Here is a 22502-nt window from a genome sequence, read left to right as displayed (position 1 = left end):
CCTGATGAACCAGCAGGTCAGAGCCATGTAGATGACACTTGGCGATTGTCCCCAGTAAAAAGCAGTTCTCGTGAAAGTAAAAGGAAGCAGATACTCCATTTGCTAAAAATGAACCGTAAAACATTTTACTGAAATACTCAAAGCTTTGGCATGATTTCATATAAAAGCAGGAAGCAGCGACATAATTAGAAAGAAAAGAAACCCACTAAAATTAGCCTTAAAACATGCTATATTTTTTAAAGAACTGTTGTTTTCAGTAAAATATAAAACCTGAACAAATTCCATTTTTCTCCTGTTCCCTCTAATACAACTGCACTGTAGTAAAAACATTTCTCCGTCCCAAATTCTTTAAATACCTCTTTGAATAGTGCAAGGATTTTCTGAACTCCGATTCTCAAGAGGTGCCAGAAAATCTCCAAGTAATTCAGATAAAGAAGCTCTCTCCAGATTTTCTAAAATCACAATGGTTGTCTTGCTTACAGGAGGCTGTTTAACTGGGACCAGACAAGCTGAAATATAAAAATCCCATTAATGTCTACTTAGAAAATTGACTTTTATTTATGTACATATCTTTTACTGCTACAATGCAACAAAGGAATTTATTTTTTTTTGCCTTTTAGCTTGTTCACAGAAGCAGACAGACTGTATAATGTGTTCAAAAGTAGATGCATAAAATCAAACAATGGAAAGAATATCATACGATGCAATTAGAAAAAAAATTCAAGGCTATTATTAAAATAAATTACTGAAACGTCTCTAACAGGATCTTCATAGATAAGGATTTCAGGGCATTGAAAACAAATTCAGTGTAAAAGAAAGCAAAGACCTCTGAAAACATTTCTTTGATTTGCTGTAATACCTCTTAAACTTTTAAGACGTGCTCTTTATACCACGTAGAGATAACATAATTCAGAATATTCCATGTTTATAAGAAACGTAATAATTCTGAGAGTGCCTATTTGTTTGCTACTATCCTCTCTTCAAAATCTCATTCAATATCTTTAAGAATCACCCAAATAATAAGAGCTACTTTGAAGCACAAGCAGTGCCTCCTATTTTTATATTTCAGATATTTTCTTTTATTTTTCCTAATTTTAACATCTTCCTGACTAAAAATGATACAGCTTTTGCAGCAAGTATTCCTGTAATGCTAAATCCCAGATGAATGCTTCTGTCATAGGAATATTAAAAAAAGACAAGCTTCTCTCAGGTAAGCTTCTCTCAATTTTTGAAGGTGGTACTGAAGAGGGTCATTAAGGAAAATGATGACTAATAGGGCAAAATTTACAGCAACTGACTGTAGCCGATGATTGCTATTTATTTGCTGTTTCCTGAATATTACTGCCCTGTTTTACTAAGAGGATCTGGCTGGTCAGCAGGGAGGACAGGTACCTCCTCTGTGTCAGATGGAACCATTTAGAGAGAGGAGGAGAGTGCTCTCCTAACAGAAATGTGGCAGAGCAACGGGCAAGAAAAACAAGACACTTAACCAGCAGCATGAAATTTGCTGAAATGCAAGCACAGGCTATTAAAAAGAGACACAGAGTAAAGCATCCAAAAAAAGCTTTCCTAAGAGACGGTAGCTAGTAAACAAACTGAACCAGACTATGAATGATTTTCTCGCCTGCAGGCCAAATAGCAAAGCCTGGCTGACTTCTGACTAAACGGTCTCTTATTTTCTCCTAGCAATGTGACGGGGCTGAAAATGACGTGTGGGGATAATCACTGGCATAAGCTGTCCTCCAAACCGTGACCAGGATCTCCTGGGAGAAAAAACTGAAGAACAGACTAAAGTTACACCAGGAAGGACTCTAAGAAATGGAATGGAGCGATGGCTCTGCTTTTCATCAGGAGTGTAGAAGTTGTCAGAAGGGACTGTGCAGAGCTTGGGGCAACCAAGAAGGCCAGTGCGAGGTAGAGGATGAAAGCCTACTTGAAGAACGGACTCCGCACTGCAAAGGTGCAGCAGGTTGAAGGCAGCAGCCAGTCTTACACACTGAATTGTTGTTTTTCTATTAAAAATAAGAATTTGTAATCCTAGCTTGTTTGAACAAGACATTTGCTTATGAGATACAAATTCCTCTTGGCGTTTCTGGCCTCCCCATACCGAGAAGGAGAAAGTTAGGGGCTGATCCTCTCAAAGATCTGGCTGTCTGAAATTTTCATCCCAGTAGCACACGGGAACACGTCCAGAGGAGTTGTGTTGGTGCTGTTCAAATTGGTACAATTCCAAATACCTAAAGCCCAGCTTTTTGCAGTAAAGAAGGTGAAATGTGGAAATCACAGCTCCTGAAACACAAGGCTGTCCCAAGCAGTAATGACATTTATCATGCTTTTTAATGTGAATGACCATATGGAATGAGAGGTAAAGTTAAAATCCTATCACTGTAGAAGAGGCTGTGATAAGAAAAAAAGGAAAGCCCAATATTTTTGCATTAAAATGAGGTCTCGCTACCAAGGTTAGTGATGTTTTTTGTCAATAAAAATACCCCCATGAACTAAACATTCATAAAACAGAAATGGAAAAAAATAAAACAAAAAAAAGCTGCAAAGGGGTGAAAGCAGCTACATGTCTGAGAACTGTTCCCGAAGAGCAAAACTGTATTTGAGCCAAAATTAATTTGAACAGTACCAAAGAAAAGGAGGCATCAGGCTTTTATTTTATTACTGTATGTGCAATATTATATATTACTGTTATATTATTTTTACATTATATATTAATACTGTATACTATATTATTACTGTATGGTTAATGCTATGGTGGAATAAATAACATCAGAGTTCAAATGCAAGAGTGTGAGCAAAATGCATCACAATCAGCCCATGAAAACCCCTCCAGAGAAAATACTGCTTTTTCCTTCACTTTTAGCACTATTCTATTCCTTTTTTTTTCTTTATGTTTTCCTTCCTACTTCTGACTTACCCACATGCCCCCATTTTTCTGTTTTCATACTCAATTTGCTCATTTCCATTGTCATTCATCTATGGCTATTTTGTCTTTTTTTCACTCTTAACAAGTATATTTGCCTGCCTGAGTGACAAAATTAAATTCAGATCCACACATGAGTATCTAGCAAACACAGGCAAGTGCTGTGATTTTTTAAGAACTGCACTGCTCCTCTTATTCCCAGAAAGGTAATAATTACAGCTTCTCTTCTAATTTATTTTTATTTTTTTAAACATTAGAATACCTACAGTAAGGCAACAATAGACCTTCACTTCTAATTCAGTAGATCTGAACCAGTGCAATCAAATTTTAAAGGCTCACAACCAAAAGGACAAAGGAAAGAGACAAAAAAAATATTGAGAACTGCTCTACATTTTACTGAAATGACATGAACTTTTGACAAAGCTCTCTATTGGACTGTCACAATTTATTCTACTTCAGTTTAGACTCTCCTCATCATTCCCCAAGCACCTGGAAATCTATGGGTTCTGTTAAAACATGCCATCCACTATGCAAAATGTTTTAATGTATTTCTTTACCTTGTACCATTAAAATTTTCCCTGCAAATTACCAAAATCAGTCTTGCTGAAAAAGCCTTACCACTATTGATGAACAGTTCTGCAAGCTGCTCCTTGGAGAAACCAGCATCCACTTCAACTTTAATGATTTCACACTTGGATCCTGCAGCCACTTGCTTTTGCTGTGTTGAAAATTTATAGATTTGGTGAAATGGTGCAAATTCTAACCCATGAACTAATTTACTTTATATGTTTGTGTTAATACCTTCATGCAGGCCGCTATCTGATTTGCTATATAGTCTTGCAAACTTCCTTCTGGACCATGGAAAATGACATTGCGGTATTGTTCAACCTACAGACAGACAATAAATTATTCTTGAAAGTTTGTAGATTTGCACTTTTTTTAAGCCTAGACTAGACAGTCAGCACCTACTGGAGTTGCACAACTAGGCTTGATAAACCTTACTTTACTAGTTTCAAAATAGGCAACAGTTGCATACAACATCTTGGAAATACACTGATATATTTTCTCGATTTTGAGTTAAAATAGATAAACCAGAATGATTTTAAAATCATCAAAGAGTAGTTTAAATCACTGCTAACTTAAGGACTTAGACTAAGGACTTTATTTCCAGTTGAAGTGGGATCATGTTATCAATATGGCAGAATTAAAATGATTTAATATATCATAACTGTAAAATTATTTTATTTCTAAAACGTTAGTAAAAGGGATACACTCATTGTGCAATATTGTCAAACAAAGCAGAAGCCTATGGCAAGTAACTTCTTCTAGCAATATAAAATATCAATCAAGGACACAGCAGAAATTATGAAGGTTTCTGATCTGATTAACAATGTTAGAACAAGTGATCCAGGAAAGTTAACTCACATTATTCAATTACTCTTACATTTTGAGCTAGGAAATAAATTGTTAAGAGTTACAGAAAAAAAAAGCAGCTAATAACAAATTTGAAGTCTCAAATAACTGCTTACGTGACTATTACTCTAATTTCCCCTCAAAAAATGGAATGAAATAATTTTGGGAAGAAATAAGATATTACAGAGCTCTTATTACATTTTCTTTTAATCAGATGGCAGCTATTTAAAGAAAGTTACTGTCCTCACATGACTCAAGTTATTGGGTTAAGATTTAGGGGGAATTTTATTATTTTAAAATAACAGCTTTCTCATCCCATTTCAATGTTTGAAAGTCTTGACACCAATTGTTGTTAGGCAACACTATCACAGAAGTGTTCTCACGTATAAATAGCACGTAGAGGGAAACTAGCATAGTACTCACCAGGCGGAGGTAATTCTGAAGTGTCTGAAGATGGATCATAGATGCATAAGTCACACTGTTTAGGCAGCCTTCTTGAGGTCCTTTAAAAAGCAATATAAATACTTCTATAAATCTCTCCTGTTTATAAGCATGTATGTCCTGGGTTTAGCTAAAAACCCAGTCCTGTGTAGTGATGTTTCCTTTCCAGTTTAGTCTCTTCTAAAAGGCTGCACTTTCTGAAGTTCGCAGCACGTTTTTTGTGTGCTACCAGCAGTGATAACACCTGATGTTTGCAGTTACTGCCTGGGACTGGTATGCAGGCAGGCTCTTGCTTTTACTTGTTCCTATAGTGACCAAGGCCACTGCTGGCTCTTGCGTGCCACGCTGGGGGTGCCGGGTAGTAAAGGGGGGTCACAAGGAAGTAAAAGGTTGTACCTCCGGGGGGTAATAGACAGGACAGGTGACCAACGAGAGTATTCCATCCCATATAAGTCATATTTAGTATAAATTGAGTGATCACGAGAGTTTTGCCCCTTCTTTTCCCTTTTTTCTGCAATGGCCGGTGTCCAGAGAGGACTCCATCTGACCTCTTGCTTTCGATCCAGATCCTGAGTTCCCAAATCCAGCTCCTGTATTCAGCTCCTGCCGCCGCTGAGGCTGGGGCTGCCCCAGTGCCTCCTGCTCTGCAGCACCAGTGGGAGCTGATACTGGGGGACGGAGCTGGGTTTGATATTGGGCTACTATTTATAGTTGTATATAGTTCTTTACTTCTATCATTCCACTATTATTTCTATTATTGTCTCATTAAAGCTGTTCTAGTTTTTTTTCTTCTCTTATCCTTAAGTCTCTCTGCTTCATTCCCTTTTCCTTCCCATTCAGCGGGGGGAAGAGGGGGTTAGAGAGCGACTGTCTGTGTTAGTGGCCAGCCCAGCCCTAACCCGTGACGATGTAATTCATGCAGTATCTACAGCGATCTAAAATTACAGGCTATGCAAATTAAAATGGTGAAGAAATGAAATGCATTCATGTAGCAACACAGATCCACAGTTATCCATGACATAACTAAAAAGGACACTACTACATAGCTGAAAAAGGTAGTAAAGCTTTTATGTGGCAGCATATTTTCTAAATGTTGTAGACTCTTTCAAATCTAGTTAAACAAGTAATTGGATATTTCTGAGGATCAAGCAACACTGTAGAACAAAACCAGTAGCAAATGATTCTCAAATGATGCAATTAATATGGAATATCTTAACATTCAAAACTGAAAATTATGAAGTGAAAATTACCGAACAAAAACACCGTGATATGCTCAGCTCTGTTGTTCTTCAAAAAGTCCCATGGTGGCTGGGAAAAAATCTGACCTGTTGACCATGAAATGTTTCCTGTTGAAAAGAAAAAAATAAGAGAGAGAAATATTCCCCGTCTCTGTACGAAGCATCTGATGATCAAGTATATTCACTTCCTTACAAAGACTGTGTACCTACACTGACAAATCTGACAAACAAACCAGTCCCATGTACTAAATTATACTACTCTTTGATACCTGACTGAGGATATGAATGTTTTCAGCCAAATAAGACACAGGTTAAACAGCTAGTCTATCTTTACATGTAAAATAAAATAAAATAAGATCATTTTCTCAGTCTAACGTGAATAGTTTTTCTTGGGGTGCTGGGCAGATGGAGTGGGGAAGAGGATTTTAAAATGAAGCACACAAGTTTTCAGAATCCTATGCAACTGTTACTACTGCCACCACATTTTGGCCAATTTCTCATAATTTCAAGGATTTCTCTGTTTTACCTTGATAAGTGAAGCTACACGAAACAGGAATAGTTCTGTTCTACCTGTGCTGATGATTTACAGTCTTGATTTACTGTGCAGTGCGGGTGTACTCTAAAGACCTAATGCGAGCTTTGACTGAAATTATTTTGTTTCACCTGTAATACAGATGTCTTCTCTGGAGTATATAAATTGAGTACAGGACTGATTAACATACGGTTTCATGGTCCCCAAGATGATGTGAAAGTGCTTAATGAGTTGTACCACACGCATAGCTAAAAGTAAAGAATGCTTTCATGGCAGCACTGTTCAAAGGTTTATAGCTAGAATTGGTCTTTTTTAGTCTAAGCTTTAAAAGATTAAGAAACAAAAGATATTTTTATCTCACAGGATTTCACAAATTCAAGAGCCTCCCCCAGTTTTTATTTTTCTTACACCAATATCGATACCTAATTTGACAGATAATATACTGCTTGCACTGAGGCCGATGTTGGATTCCGCAGCACCATTAAATGACAGGTCTTCTAGGCTCCTCCATCCATCAGAAGCAATTGCTTGGAAATGGTTTGTCACTGCCTGACTCACTGCTTTTGAAAAATCATCCCATGATGTCTGTTTGCGGATATTTAAAGCACAGATTATGTTTTCTGTATCAAACTCCTCTGTACCACAATGGGCTGGTTCAATGCCACTGACTGAAATCCTTACAGGTACATTAAGAGCATCTGTAGAAAGACAGAAAACCAAGAATGAGAAAAACTGTAAAACTCATTTAAAATAAGGCTATAATTAATGACCAATAACGTCAGATATTGCAAAGGAAAGCTACAAAATAAGCCCTGCTACCAAAAAAGCAAAAGTTAAAGAGGAGCACAGATCACCACCACAAAATCAGAGCAGTGATGAAAAATAAACATAAAAAAAAATAAACATCTTTGCCCTACAAAAAAAAATCAGTATTATTATGTTTAACATGAAGCGTGACAAAATTTACTTAATCCTTTATTTCCTCTTTACAGATTAATTTCTTATAAATCAGGACAGATGTAGGTAGTGTCTTAACTTTTCAGTTTATTGTGGTTGTGCACATTTTTATTATCAATACAGAAAGGAATTCTCTGGCACTAGTGCACAAGTGGAAAATAGAGTTAGCTGAGCCAAATGTCTTTAAATAAAAACTATGAGCTAAGACAGAAAATTCACTTGGAAGACTTATTTGATTTGCTATAGAATAAATTGGCAAAATATTAAAAAAAGGAAGAAGATTTACATTCACATTCTAGAAAGAAAATTAATTTAATGAAATTGTTTTAAATCTTGCTCTTTGAAAAACTGAATACAATTCAACAGAAGCAACAGTCTCTATGGATCATTTAGGTGACTAAAATTGAAAATGAAACTACATTCTAACTTTAATCCTAAAACAATACCTTTCATAAATTACCCCTGAAATTAAAAGCAAGTGCACCACAAAGAAAAGACATCTACTTATTATGAAATCTTAGAACATGATCTTAGTTTTGAGTTCAGAAGCCAAATCTTTAGCTGATGCAAACCAACAAAGCTTTTCCGATGTCAGAAAAGCATTTGATTTAAACCTGCTAGCCTATCAGAAGGAAAAGATGACTCAAAGGCATCCTTCAGATGTGGGATTGTGAGAAATGTATCAAAACCCTTCTGATGGCTGGACCGCAGGGCAATGAGGAAGGGCTGCAAGAAGTACAAGGGGGTTCTCTACAAGGAAACAGGCCCCTTGGACAGCGGGACAGCAGATGTCTAAACTTTGGTGGATGTGACCTCCACGGCACAGCTGGCAATCCCAGTTCCCCCCACTTTCAGACCTGTGGGAGCACATCCTCCTGCCTGAAGTGTGTGTAACTCCTTGCAGGGGAAACCTTAGAGCACTGTGAGGAAGACAGAGGATGGGACATACCCAGCTTACCTGAAATGCAGTCTTGGCTTGTTGGGGTGAATAGTCAGATGGGGGTGGTGTTTCCAAGCTTCCAAAGATCAGATATTGTCGGGGCAAAGAAGCTAATTATGTTTGAACTGATTGCATTACAGGCTTAACAAATAAAAGAGAAGGGAAATGGAGTCCAAAGGTTCTGATCTGATAAAAGCATTCAGATTCATGATAAGCTGACCAAAGAAACATGGTATAAGGACTGATGACAATAACACAAGCATCAGTTTAACAGGCTATAGATTCAGCCATGAGAAAGGGGCTTCAGTCTGATAAAGAAGTAGTTCTCAGAGGAGTTTCTAATAGCATGTGAGTTGTGTTCCCCTCTGTGCCTACAGTAATACAGAAAGAACCTAGATATAACATCTGAAGTGGACAAGCAGAGGCAGCATGTAGAAAGCTTCTCTAATTTGTTGATAATCAGTGAACTGGACTACTCACAGGCCTACATCCCACAACAGAAACACAACAGAAGTGCAAAAGTACAAAGCACACAACTCTACAAAGACAACACTTCTAACTATACAGAGAAATACAAAACACAGAACTTGTGAGTGGATGGATCAAATTCTAACTCATGAAATACACAGGTCAGTCTGCTCTACCTCCCTGGTAGGGATGCCATCCAGAGGGACCTCAACAGGCTGGAGAGGTGGGCCCAGGCCAACCTCATGAAGTTCAACAACACCAAGTGCAGGGTCCTGCATCTGGGTCGGGGCAATCTCAAGCAACCATATAGGCTGGGCAGTGAGAGCAGCCCTGAAGAAAAGGACTTGGGGGCACTGGTGGATGAGAAGCTCGACATAAGCCATCAGTGTGCACTTGCAGCCCAGAAACCCAATCATGTCCTGGGTTGAATCAAGAGATGCATGGCCAGCAGGTTGAGGGAGGTGATTCTCCTCCTCTACTCCATGCTCGTGAGGCCCCACCTAGAGTACTGCATCCAGTTCTGGAGCCCACAGCACAAGGAAAATATGGATGTGTGCTGGAATGTGTCCAAAGAAGAGCCACAAGGATGATCAGAGGGCTGGAGCTCCTCTCCTGTGAAGATAGACTGAGAGAGTTGGGGCTGTTCAGTCTGGAGCAAAGAAGGCTCCAAGGAGACCTTATTGTGACCTTCCAGTATCTCAAGGGGGCTACAAGAAAGCTGGTGAGGGGCTTTTTAGGATGTCGGGTAGTGACAGGACTAGGGGGAATGGATTAAAGCTAGAGATGGATCAGTTCAGATTAGATGTTAGGAAGAAGTTCTCCACCAGGAGGGTGGTGAGACACTGGCACAGGTTGCCCAGAGAGGTGGTGGAAGCCCCATCCCTGGAAGTTTTTAAGGCCAGGCTGGATGGGGCTCTGAGCAGCCTGATCTAGTGGGGGATGTCCCTGCCCGTGGCAGGGGGCTGGAACTGGATGATCTTTAAGGTCGCTTCTAACCCTGACAATTCTGATTTTGAGAAAACTTACAGAGAAGGAAGAAGACAACAGGTTCTGACAGAAGAATAATCTTCTGACAGAAATTATTGATGCTGGAGAAAAGAAGGTGTTTGATGTCGTCTCAAAGATTACTTTTTTTTGAGAATAAAACCATCAGTCCCCTCAAACAAGTGACAAATAAAACTATGCTTTAAAAGAAGATTTAGATACGGCTAGATGATTGTTTTACCCTGAGGAAATTTGACAGCTATCCACCACTAAGTGATTTTTTTTTTCAAGAATTTGAAGAAAATATAAGAAGGGGATAATAGCTTTGGAAAAAGTAATTACTGATAATAAATTCAGAAGTTTTACAAGAATATGGATGTTTGCAAATGTACAATATGTACCATCTTTGCAAATGGTTTAAAACCAGACATAAGTAGTTTAATAACTTCCAACTCTTTTAATATTTCCCATTTTTGTCTCACAAGGTTTTCACTAAAAACATTTTTATGTAGGGCTGATAGCATTTACTTACTTAAGTTTTCCAGGAGATGTTTGCAATCATCAGTAGCAACATCATGCAACGTACGGTTACACTTATCTTTTCTCTCAGCCTCTAGTCCACCATGGCTACAAAGGATTTCTAGGCAGTTCTGCAAAGGTAAGAACTGTATTATTTACTTGTCCATTTGTTGCATCAAAGTGCTCTACCAAAATCCAGTTAGATTCCTAACTGAAATTCTTACACATGCATTTCTGATGATAGTTGGTTACAGAGTTTCTATATACAAGCATCCAAATGATGTTCCTCACAGAGCTGAAAATCAGGACTAAAAATGTTTTTTAGCAGATTTGGAAGTATCAAATCAAGATTTTGAAAAAGCATAACGCGTGTGGTCAGGCTTCTACAGTCTGCAAGCACCAAGTGTTGATCAGTTGAATCAAGAAATTCTTGACATCTGGTCACTAGCTTAGGCATTCGTGTAAGGCAACAGAAGCCCATTTTATGTGAGCATCCTGTTTCAAACATCTTGGCCTCAATGTTCAAGCAATACTAAAAAAGTAATTGGCAACCCATACAACCAGTTTTCACATTGCAATTCGCCAAGCAGGAGTTTCCATCATGCCTGACATGTGAGTGGGACACAGCAACAGAAAAACGATCATTTTAAAATCAGCTTGCAAGTCTTCACCTTCAGCAGGTAAACCTGAATTTCTGCAAGCATAATACAAATGTAGTGAAATAAAAATGCATTTTTATTAAAGTCAGAGCAAAAACATTTTGTAGATTCCAACAATGTGATGCCCTCTTAAAACTCAAAAGACTTTAAAAAAGTCATATGCTCAACAAAAGCAAAAATTCATTATAATTCATTAGAAACAAGCTACTAGCAGATAAATTTGGATTGGTAAAATCATTTTGTAACATGAAGACATAGTAATTCTACAGAGACTCCCAAACTAGTGTGGGGAAAAAAAGCCCCCATAAAACTACATTCAAATCTTGATTAATCAGCATTCAGAAGACTGATTAAGTCCTCATTTCTAATGATCAAACATTCAGCAATAATAAAGGTGGCCTTCATGAAACTTTGCAATCCTCAGACATGCCTTTCAAGAACAGAGATGCATATTAAAAAAAGACAACATCAGAAATCGTCGCAGAGAAATCAAACCTTGAAAACACAAAGAAGCAGCTATTAAGTATTTTGATTCAGAACAGTGGCTTGTTGCAGGTTTGACTGCTGTTAGCTATTCTGTAGCTGTTCTAACTATCAAACTTTTGTCAGTACATCTGATACTCTGACATCTTTCATAAACATAACAGTCATTCAAGCTATATTGCCCTGTGAGATGATATGTTACCAGATTGTGGTTCCAGCACTAGTAAGAACTTTGGAAAAATCAATTAGCTCACTAACTTTGCCAGAAGAAATTTAACTGGGGAAAAAAGTGCAAGTTTTCTTGCCAGGTGAGAAAGTTAACTGCATCTCTCAAACGAGTGCAATGTATGGCAAAGGCAGCAGAAGGCAAAGGGCTGAACTGTGAGGCTGGAAGTGGGAAGTAAAGAGGGAAGAAAGAAGAGGAGAGAACAAAGAAATGAAGCTTATTTCCTTAGTAAAATGAAAAGTTTTGTCGGCTCTGTTGCCTGTGAAACAGCGGCGGGCGAAGATGCCCTAGCATAAGTCATCCATAAAGACTCATGCCTACCAGTCTTGACACAAAAGGGTGCAAGTCTCAGCTCTGTTTATATGCAACTACCCTGTGGCGCCACGAATGACATGCAGCACAGATGAAGGATTAGAAAATGAAGTTGAAGTGTTAACACTACTTGGCTGTTAAGCTTTCTTAAGCTTCTTAATATCCCAAACATCTCGAGTCAATAAATGCATTTACTCAAATACAATTAGAATCACAGAATCATTTAAGTTGGAAAAGACCTTTAAGGTCATCGAGTCCAACTGTTAAAGTCTTCGCAATATCAAAACCAGGAATCCGACCGTCAGCTGTGAATTGTCTTTATCGCATAAGAGAATACTCTCAAGCCTCAGTGGAGATCTTACTAAACAGCTGCCTTGGAATGTGCTCTGCAACTCAAAACCATGGTTCATGAAAGGTGTATGTGAAGATTTCTGGTGTCAGAGCCTTCAGAGAGAACACCTAGCCAAAGAATATTTTAGCCAGTAATTAAAACATAGCTTCCAAGCCTCTGAGGATTATATTACTGCAGAAAGGAGCAACATATCTCACACTATTTAGGTATTTACAGCTTATAACAAATATCTTACACTCCATCTAAATTCAGAAGAATGAAAACTGAAATAAGTCTGTTCCTACCTAACAGACACTGGTAAAGGAACACTGACTCTGTAATGCCAAACGCTGAGTAAGCAGTGGCTGGTCCTTAAAAAACCCCCCATAATTTAATGAACTGAATCCTAAATTTGTGCCTATTTTGAATTTATCATAGCAAACTTACCAGGAAAAACAGCAAACATAATGACATTGTACTAAGCATGTAATCACAATCTGATTTTCAAAGTCATGGACTATATTTTCCTAAGATTCGCTCTTGTCTGTGTTTAGTATCCTCTATGTTTCCCCTGTGTACAAGTTTCACAATAAAATTTGACAGCTGCCATAAAAAAAAAAGAATCCTTTAAACAGTCAGTGTTAGAAGTGTGAAACTTCTGACGTCAAATCCTCCATGTAATATTCAATTTCCAGAAATCTTCCTGTTTATCATCAGTAAGACCTGTCAGGTCATTCTCTTATCCATTGTCTGCTAAAAAGGCTGCCGAAAATGACAAATTGAACAATGTATTATTGCAAAACTCTGAGTCTCAATTTTCTTTCCCTCACACAGGAAAGATTCTTCATAGTTAAGTCATCACTAACCAGTAGAAACTATGTTCATCTATTATCTACATGACATCCAATGAACTGGCATTTAGGGTGGTACTCACCTCACCTTAACTTTGAAAATCTGAATCTCAAGTAATCATGTTTTCTCTTTTTATTGTTGTCCCAAAAGAAATAGGCATTTAAATATGAAAATTCACCTTTTCTGACACTTTGTTTCTGGGGTAAATTGTCCACCGGAAATACCTCTCTGTCTCTGTTACATCAAGGGTGACGATAAACTAGATAACAAACTTAGATTTGACATGTAAGTTTTTCTTTTTCAAAGATAAAACAGAAGGATTTAACCTGCCTAAACTCTATCAGGTTACTGTAACTTGTTCACGTAGACTGACCTTAAAGCCTTTCGATGCTGCTATGTGGGAAGCAGTCCAACCCTCTTTGTCAGCGTGGTTGATGAGATCTGCAGAAATAACAGGCTTTACTCTACTGCTATAGTTGTCTTCTCTCTTCTCCAAATCGAAGTAGTCTAAATTAGGCTCTGCATCAGTCAAAGGGTTCCCATTGTTTGGCTCTCCATAGTACATAAGGAGCTTGAGACTGTCAACATTACCAGAATCCACTGCTGCGTGAATTGGTGACCAGCCATCCTAAAAAAACAAAAGCAAAAAGCACACTCCCACAAACCACATAGAAAAATGTTTGCGGAACTTGTATCAGCCATGAATCTGAATGGAAGGCTCTGTTTGGAAATAAAAAAGATAAGCAAGAGCGACATAATAATCCTGTGGGAAAACAGAGTTGCTTGTATGGATTTGGTGTGGAAGTAAGACAGGGAAGAACGTGTAGCAGAAAGTTTTTTATGGCTTTCTCCAAGGACAGTCCAACAGACAGATTTCAAAATTTTCAGAAGAATATAAGTGACACAGGACTTACACGCTATTAATAAACTGCTGCCTTACCATCTATCAAACTAACAGGATTCTATTGATCAAGAATTTGTTTCATGTTTGCATTAATCAATTTATCAGTCATATTTTCATGGTTCTCACATCATAACTTTCTCTCATTTCAAGTGAAATATATTTACTTTGCAAACTCAAAATAAAGGAATCAATAAAATTCCATGTAATAGAGGAGCAGAACATGCTGTGAAGCTAATAATACTCCTTGTGCTGTGTTTCTGGATAGCCTACCTCCCACATTTACTGTCATATTTATGTCAGGCCTAAGAAAAAACTTCAGGAAAGCACCTGAAAAGTGCAATACACAGATGTTACTTTTGAGACAATCTTCAACCATTTCCTCTCTAGACACAATTAATTTTTTGCCATATTCTCCCGTTTGTCATATATGAGACTTGACAATACTGGCTGACAAATTTGGGGGTGGAGGTCCCCTCCAGGACAACGAAATAAAGCACCCTAACATAAAAGTTGGAAGAAAAATCCCTATCTCCACTTCTTCACCTTAAAAATAAGTCAGAACAGAAGAGTTCTGTTCTGCAAATCCCATGCTGAAGTAAAGTATGCAGCAATTTCAGGCAGAATCTGGAATACATAAAATATGCAAGTCACATCACACAATGTAGGAGATTTTAGACAATACACAGCTTTAAAAATATATATGGAAAAGAACAAAATGCTAATTTCAAATTATATCATTTATTCCCACTTTAAAGAAAACTTTAAGATTTCAATGTAAATATTTCCTAGTTGTTTGCAGTTATTCAGCATCATACGAGACACTTTAAAAACTGTTTTAACTTACACAGGTTTTTACTGTTCGATCTGCTCCGTTTTCCAACAACAGCTTAATACAATCGTTATTTCCATTTTTACAGGCCAGGTACAAAGGTGTCTGTCCTCTTTCAGCAGCATGGTTAATATCAGCCTGATACATAATTAATAATTCTGCACACCTACAGCAAACGATAAGGTAGTAAAATTGCATTTGATATCCAAAACTTCTTTATAACCTAAAACATTCAAATTTTTTTTTGTAAAGTACTGATTTTACAGATACAGATCTACCTGTGATTTTATCCATCATATATACACAAGTATAAGGTATGATTTTATGCATAGGTATAAAGAGAGAAAATCAGGTTACTTTAAAGTCGTAAATCTTAATCTACTCTTGCTGCATTTAAAAACTGTGAATGCAAAACATTTAATTTCACAAGGCTAATACAAACTTGATGATAGTCGCTTAAAAAAAACCACTTTTCAGCTGAGCAAAACCATAACATTTCTTTCCTGTCTACTGACATTTAACAGTTTTAAACAGCAAAGGAAAAAAATGACTACGACTAGCTTTCGATACCAGCAAAAGGGACACTCGCTTAGGGAAGTAACCTGGTGTGGACAGGAAAATAGCTCTGGCACTACCTACCATTCCGATATCTCTGCGTGGAGGCTACTCCAGGAGGATGGCTTGGGGGATGTTGGTAGCAACTACTGGATTAGAGAGGACAGAGGATCTGGTGTTTACAAGGGTTTGTAGCAACAGGATGAGGGGCAATGGTTTTAAAATAAAGCAGGGTAGATTTAGACTAGATATCAGGAAGAAGTTCTTTACAATAGGGTGGTGAAACACTGGCACAGGTTGCCCAGAGAGGCGGTGGAGGCTCCATCCCTGAAGACATCCAAGGTCAGGCTTGATGGGGCTCTGAGCAACTTGATCTGGTTAAAGATGTCCCTGCTCACTGCAGGGGGGTCAGATTAAATGACTTTTAAAGCTCGCTTCCACCCCAACACATTTTATGATTCTAGGATTCTATGATTCTAAGTGGAGTGCTGGGGAGCAACACACTAGAAACTGGCATTGGGATCCAAGACCCTGTATTTCCTCCCAATCCTGGAGGAGCATGTGCAGTTTTCTTCCCAGTTCTCATGCTGGGGTTGGCTCCCTTTCCCTTCCCACACCCAGCTTTTCAACTACTCTTAAGGCTTCAGAAAAATCTTAATGGCAGTCTATTCCCTTTGCAGTTCAAACAAGGGCTGTAAACAAAGATAATTCTCCAGCTCTCTGGCTCAATATTTATGAGTCTGTAAAAATAGAATCATATCAACAATAAAACCTCAAAGCAATTAATGTGATGCCAAATAACTACTGCTTAGGAGATCACACGATAACACACAGGGTGACAAAATATTTAATGTAAGGTGTATATGAGAATATAAGTATAAAAAGTAATTACAGATTGAAAATCACTTTTTTAAAAAAAATCTCTTTTAGGTAAGCTTATATTTAGTCAGGAAAATTAATCATGTTCAAGATAAAATGTACAATTTTAGAGTAAACCAGATAACATTAATATGAATTACTTAGCTGTGCTTTCTGAAAATGTCCAGTTGAACAGGTAATGATCTAGCTTAGCAAATGTTGAACACGTACCCTAATCACACAGTCACAAAAACCATCCTAAGATGGATTCACGACAAGACACCTCCATAAAGGAGCTAAGACTGAGTTTTAAGTCTGGTCTGTTAAAAATAGCTGGTTTGTTAATGTGCAATGTGTTCGACGATTCTGGAAACGCTACACTGACTTTCCACCTCAGGGTCAGGTAAGGTCAGCCTGGTCTGAACTGCATGGGAAACAATTTTGAAAGTTTATCCTAAAGGCATTTTCTGCATTGGTGATATTACTGAACAGCCTGGAAAACCTTTTTTCCTTTTTTTTCTTTTTCTTTTTTTTTTCTGACTGTAACTAAGGTTGGAACAACAATGTTGTCTCAGTTCAGGAATAAAGTTAATGAACATGTCACAGGGACTGGTGAGCAAATCTGTCAAACGAGCTGTGTAACTGTTAGTAGTTTAGTGCTGTCATTAACCCTGGATTCTTGGTGCTGTAATACAAGTAACAGACCACGCAACACAATACTTGAAAGAGAATAGACTATACTATTGCCCTGAATTTTGTCTGTTGCAGATTTTTTCTGAGCCAGAACTTTGAAGCGATCAACAAATCAAACAGCCTGACACATTCACAGTCTCTCTGATGTTATGGGCTGGCCCTGTTATTATTTATTTCATGCTCACTTTTACAATCCAGTTCATTTTTAGTATCTAAAAAAGTGAAAGCAAGAAAAGTATTTAGGGATATCTTACTACATGAGTAACTTGATGGGAAAAAGAATATAAAATCTGCAATATTATAACACAGTGTGTACATATATATAATATATATATAATATAACACAGTCAATATACAGCAAAGTGTTGCAATGGTAAGTCAAACAAATAAATAGCTTCCTATTTAAACAAACTCTAAGATAATTATTTGAATGAGAAGAGTGTAATTTTAGTTTGTCTCATCAAGTGACATGTCATTTTAACAGCTTTTATATAAAACACTGAAATATTTAACTAGATACGTATTTTTGTGCTCAGAACACCTGTGGGAATCTGCTACCTCTGTTTTCAGACTTCCAGTAAAAGACGCCCACGAGTTGATAAGCTTTAAGTCCTTCAAGAAGTGGCAAGAATCTCTGACGACACTTATAGATAGACACATGGAAGACCATGAGAAGGATAGGGACCCCACTCTTCTGCATCGCTGGGTCTGGGCCTATCACAGTATAACACCACTCAAAGTCTTTGCCCTCTTTACATTACTATATCAGAGTAAAATCATCAAAAAATGCAACATGGGAAGATTGAAAAACTGAGAGATAAGCAAAACCAAAGATACATAAAGCAAAGGCAAAGTCTGTAATAAAGATTCCTAGTCATGCTGTTTAAGACTTTTTGCATTTGTAAAATAGTTTTATCTGGATAAGGATGTTCTGGCAGAGGTTATCTAACGGTTGCTTTTAACTTTCAGTTCTACTTCCTACGATTCTAGGACACACAGCAAAGCTGCAAAGCAGAAACACAACATCAGCCTTCAGCTCCTCTGATGACAGGAAGAAAAGGGAGGAGAAACCAAATCATCTGAATGAATTGCTGTGTACTGGTTCTCAGTGCAAAAAGAAGACAGAATTTTCCACACATACTGTCATAAACCACCAATGTTTATAAAATTAGCAGCTTCAAATAATAAAAGGAAACTATTGTAACTATCTGAGAAATATTTTTTGACTCGTACATAATTTTCTATTTTACAAAGCTACTGATACAAAAAACTTAAACCTTAAAAAACCCAGTTTTACTGTTTACAGTGTTCGATTCCCTATCACTCAGGAGTATACTCAGATAAACTTTCTTTTGCGTCTGAATGATATTCATAGTTTTCTATGCTTCAAAAATGAGTGCAGAAATGATCTTTTTCCTCCTGCCTTTGTTAATCCTGTATTATGGCTCATAATTCAAAGTAAATAAGGAAATTCAAAGGTATGACACCCATGTAGACCAGTCTCATATTGTGGTTACTAGGCATATATGTTCATCAGTGTTAAGAGCTGCAAACTGAAACAAACCAAACTGAAAATATTAAAATCAGAATGGCATATGAATATGTGTTTCAGTAGATGCTTTCAATAAACAATGGTTAAATGCATTTATACCTAAGAATGCAACAGCAATGTAATGAAAAAAGTACATGATACAATGCAAAGAGAATATAAAATTGAGTCACAGCTCACAGCCAAAATCTGAAGACTTCACTTACTTGACATGTCCCTGAGCAACTGCTGAACACAAGGGTGTAAAGCCATTTTTATCAGCAGCATCAACTTGTGCTTCTGCAGTCAGCAGCAATCTCACACAATCTATAAATTGAGCAAAAACAGACTGATGCAACAAAACCAAATGGTTAAAATTACCAGAAGTTAAAGCCTCCTCAAGTGGCAGGAGCAGCCAGTCTGTCTGACTGTGCATCGCACACCAGTAGCTCCAGAAGTAGTTTGCAGGAGAGAGGTGAAGACTGACTCCCTGCGGGCACCACCACTCTTGTGCAAAAAGAGCTCGGATTGGGTTCTACCAGGATCCAAATACATGCCTGTTGCTGGCAACTCTTGCAGTGACAGCTGATTTCCCTCCAAAGTGAAGAATTTGGATTATCCAGCAGCCCCTAAAGGCAGGATGGTCCTGCTGGCAGTCCCGCGACACATCCCAAAAATGACAGCCACAGAGGAGAGGCTCACAAGCTACATGTAACTGAAGCAACACGCTGCCCAATCTTGCTTTAGGATGCTTAGACTTGGGATTGCAATGAAAAATAACAGAAGTTGCCAAAGTCCAACCTCCCCAAACCATTCCCATTCATGTATTTCCAAAATGACTTGCTAAAAATAGTTCCTCATTGGAATCAGCCTGATTCTACCATTGTATAGCTAAATTAAGATAATTGGTTACACAGTAATTAGACTGGTTTTCATCCACAAATTGGAATATCATTTAATGCAATTAAGTTTGAAGAAAATATTTAGTCTGCTTTATATTCTAGACCAAAATAAAAAATCTTTTTTTGATTGAAACTACTACTTTGAAAATAGGCTGAGCTAGAACACCAATTATAAACTCTTGACTTGATTTCTGAGCAAGCTTAATATACTCTGTTCCAGCACTGGGTAAAATCTTGAAGCCAAGTTTTGCTAGTCTCTAGATATCAGAAAGATATATTTAGAATTACTTAGAAATCTAATCTAAACCATTCCTGAATGTATTTGCTCCTATCACAATTCCCTGATACACTTGATATCAAATATTGTATGTATACTTTGATATATAATAATATATAATGTAGTGGATCTGATTGATCAAGGAATTTAACATCAAGAAATAAGATTTTAAAACACTGTAAATTATTAATTTTTAAATTAAGATTCTTACATTTTTAAACAAGAAATCGGATTTGAAATTCCTTTTTTTTTTTCTGATTGGTTGTCAGGATAAGCTACTAGGACCATCTGTAATAATTCTTTTTAAGACATAAAGAAGCTCTCAGTTAACCAACTTGCCTAGTATTTCTATTTGTAAGATAATACAAATTAAAATAAAATTATATTTTCAATCACTTCATAACAGAAAAAATACTCTGTTAAGAATGACTTTTTTTTCCTCCTTCCATTGTCAGTCATCCCAGGGTTATGTTAAACCTTTGACTTAAAAATACATATTCCTGTTTGGCATCCTAAAATACTTTGAAAGTTTATAAAGGATATCAAAAAAGTTTCTTCTGGCTGTTTCAAATATTTGGTTGGAATACTCTTTGGTTTCTTCATAGAGCATATGTTAACCATGCAAAAGCCATTAAGAAAGCACCTTCCTAGAACGGAATAGGTTAATTTACCCTTATTGACTGACAAAGCAGTCAGAAGGTAGCTTATCGATGTCAAAATACTGTTTCTGATGAAGATTACTGAAAAGAGCTTTTTATTCTCAGGGTTAGGTGCAAGCATGAGAAAATACAGCTACTTTCATAAGGCATACAGCCGAGCTAGTGAGCTCTACATGAGCTGTTGTGGTGGTCTGTCAAGTAAAAGAGCAATAATCTCCAGAAGCCTGGGTCCTCTGGATGGACTTTGGATTTGGAGAAGGGTAATTTTGGTCAGTTCAAGCTCATCAACTCTAGTTTATTGCTGTCTGCCACAGCAGCAGAGAGGACCGGGTGGAAGGGCAGGCACAAGGACAGACATCGATGTTGTCAGTTAAAGGATTTGGTCAAAGCAGAAGCAAAACATGGAAGCAGATAGCACAAACACCTGGAGACTTCACTGCTCTCCACCACAGCTGGGTAGTTAGTTCTTCCAGAGTGCTGGCAAACACCATGCAGATACATCCAGTAGCTTGGCAGAGCTGACTCCGTGTAGCCGTATGTCTCTGCACCTCATGCCTTTCTACCTGCCACATCATTCCAGTTCTTCCTATCAGTCAGGTTGCCACAGCCTCCAAATACTCAGGATAGAAGAGAGTTAATTATACCATAAATGCATAATGATTAGCATATTGCTGAGTCCAAAGGATGTTACTAGCATTCTCTTCACATCTCTTCATTTCAGGAACTCTTATTGTTTCATTTCTCTTTTCCAGCCACCTCGTGTGTGGCAGAGAACAGCCAGGATTTGCAATATAATACAGATATGCAAATATAGTAGTTAAGTGACCTGTTGTACATGTTATCAAGTGCATAATAGCCTGAAGCAGCTCCTGCTTTGTTAATTGATCAAAACACGACAGCCTGATAAAACAGTCTGTCCAGCTATCCCAATCTAGTGGTTAAATGATAAAATTAACAGATTCCTTGTGTCCAGTCAAACACAAAGGAAGTATTTAGCATATATTTTTAGGGCAAAATTCTCTCTCTCAGGATCTACAGAATTGGAGACAGTGTGTACAGGATACAAAGTAGCTGCTATGAGCTTTCTTCATGTGCTGGAAAAACCCTCAGCTGCGGCTCTCAAAAGGCAACTGTTTATGAACAGGAAGGGACATTTTGCAAATAGGACAGATTATGAAAGACTATTTGAGTGCTCTCTGTTCTTGTGTAACCCAGTTTTCTCTACAGACTGCGTTGATAGCACATAACAGCCACTCTGCCATTCTCCAGTTATCTACGCATCTCAAATACCGTTTTCCTTCACCGAAAACGTGGGGAGATCATCCACGGTCCTCTCTCCCAAGACTCTCAGCAACATGGAGTTTGTTTCTGGAGGGAGTTACTTACTACACTGGCTCTTAACAAACCCAGAGCTACTTTTTCCTTCTGGAAAACTATTTTGCCAGAGAAACTGGAAAACCTTTGAAGAAACAAGGGATCCTGGAGATCTCCAAATCTATTTAGTCACTAACTTTCGTAACTAACAGGATTGAAGTGTTCTCAGAAAATTATATCATGGTGCGATCACCCACCAGTGTAAGCTCATGTGTTAAGTCTCACAGTTGGAATCAATGATCTTAATGATCTTTTCCAATCTAAATTGTTCTATGATTCTATGGGAAAAAATCAACAATAACAAAAAAATCAATCAAAAGACAGTAACTTACCATTGACAATCCTACTCAATACAATTAAAAAATTTGTACAATAGATTATTTCATGCTTCTTAAAATTATATCCTTGTAATTTCTTTCTACCTGTTCAGTTAAAAAAAGCTTTTAAAAAGGACTTTCAAAAATTTTTCCTATACTTCCTTTTTTAAGTCTATATATTGTCACATAAATTTGTTTTTAAAAGTCTCCACTTTGAAGAGCTGCATCTATCCATGCACATGGGAAAAAACTGCAAGTAACAAAGGAAGGATTATGTATTAAAGTTAAGCACAAAGACCTTTCTCCAAAAATATAATAAATC

The 22502-nt window shown here is 37.5% G+C and overlaps 1 protein-coding gene across 1 annotated transcript in view; it reads right to left on the bottom strand.

Moving 5' to 3' along the window:
• Window positions 1–22502, bottom strand: part of CTTNBP2 (cortactin binding protein 2) — a gene marked incomplete at its 5' end in the record, with an annotated part of 49429 nt that overhangs the window by 16949 nt on the left and 9978 nt on the right. The window contains 11 exon segments of the mRNA XM_009878544.1: window positions 2–102; window positions 357–509; window positions 3548–3647; window positions 3731–3817; window positions 4766–4845; window positions 6034–6129; window positions 6976–7251; window positions 10435–10552; window positions 13658–13912; window positions 15033–15183; window positions 18879–18978. Of these exon segments, the coding sequence (XP_009876846.1) occupies window positions 2–102; window positions 357–509; window positions 3548–3647; window positions 3731–3817; window positions 4766–4845; window positions 6034–6129; window positions 6976–7251; window positions 10435–10552; window positions 13658–13912; window positions 15033–15183; window positions 18879–18978 (1517 nt within the window).

The sequence above is a fragment of the Apaloderma vittatum genome, unplaced genomic scaffold (genome assembly GCF_000703405.1).
Source record: "Apaloderma vittatum isolate BGI_N311 unplaced genomic scaffold, ASM70340v1 scaffold16311, whole genome shotgun sequence".
Classification (NCBI taxonomy): domain Eukaryota; kingdom Metazoa; phylum Chordata; class Aves; order Trogoniformes; family Trogonidae; genus Apaloderma; species Apaloderma vittatum.
This window is presented reverse-complemented; position numbering and strand designations above follow the sequence as displayed.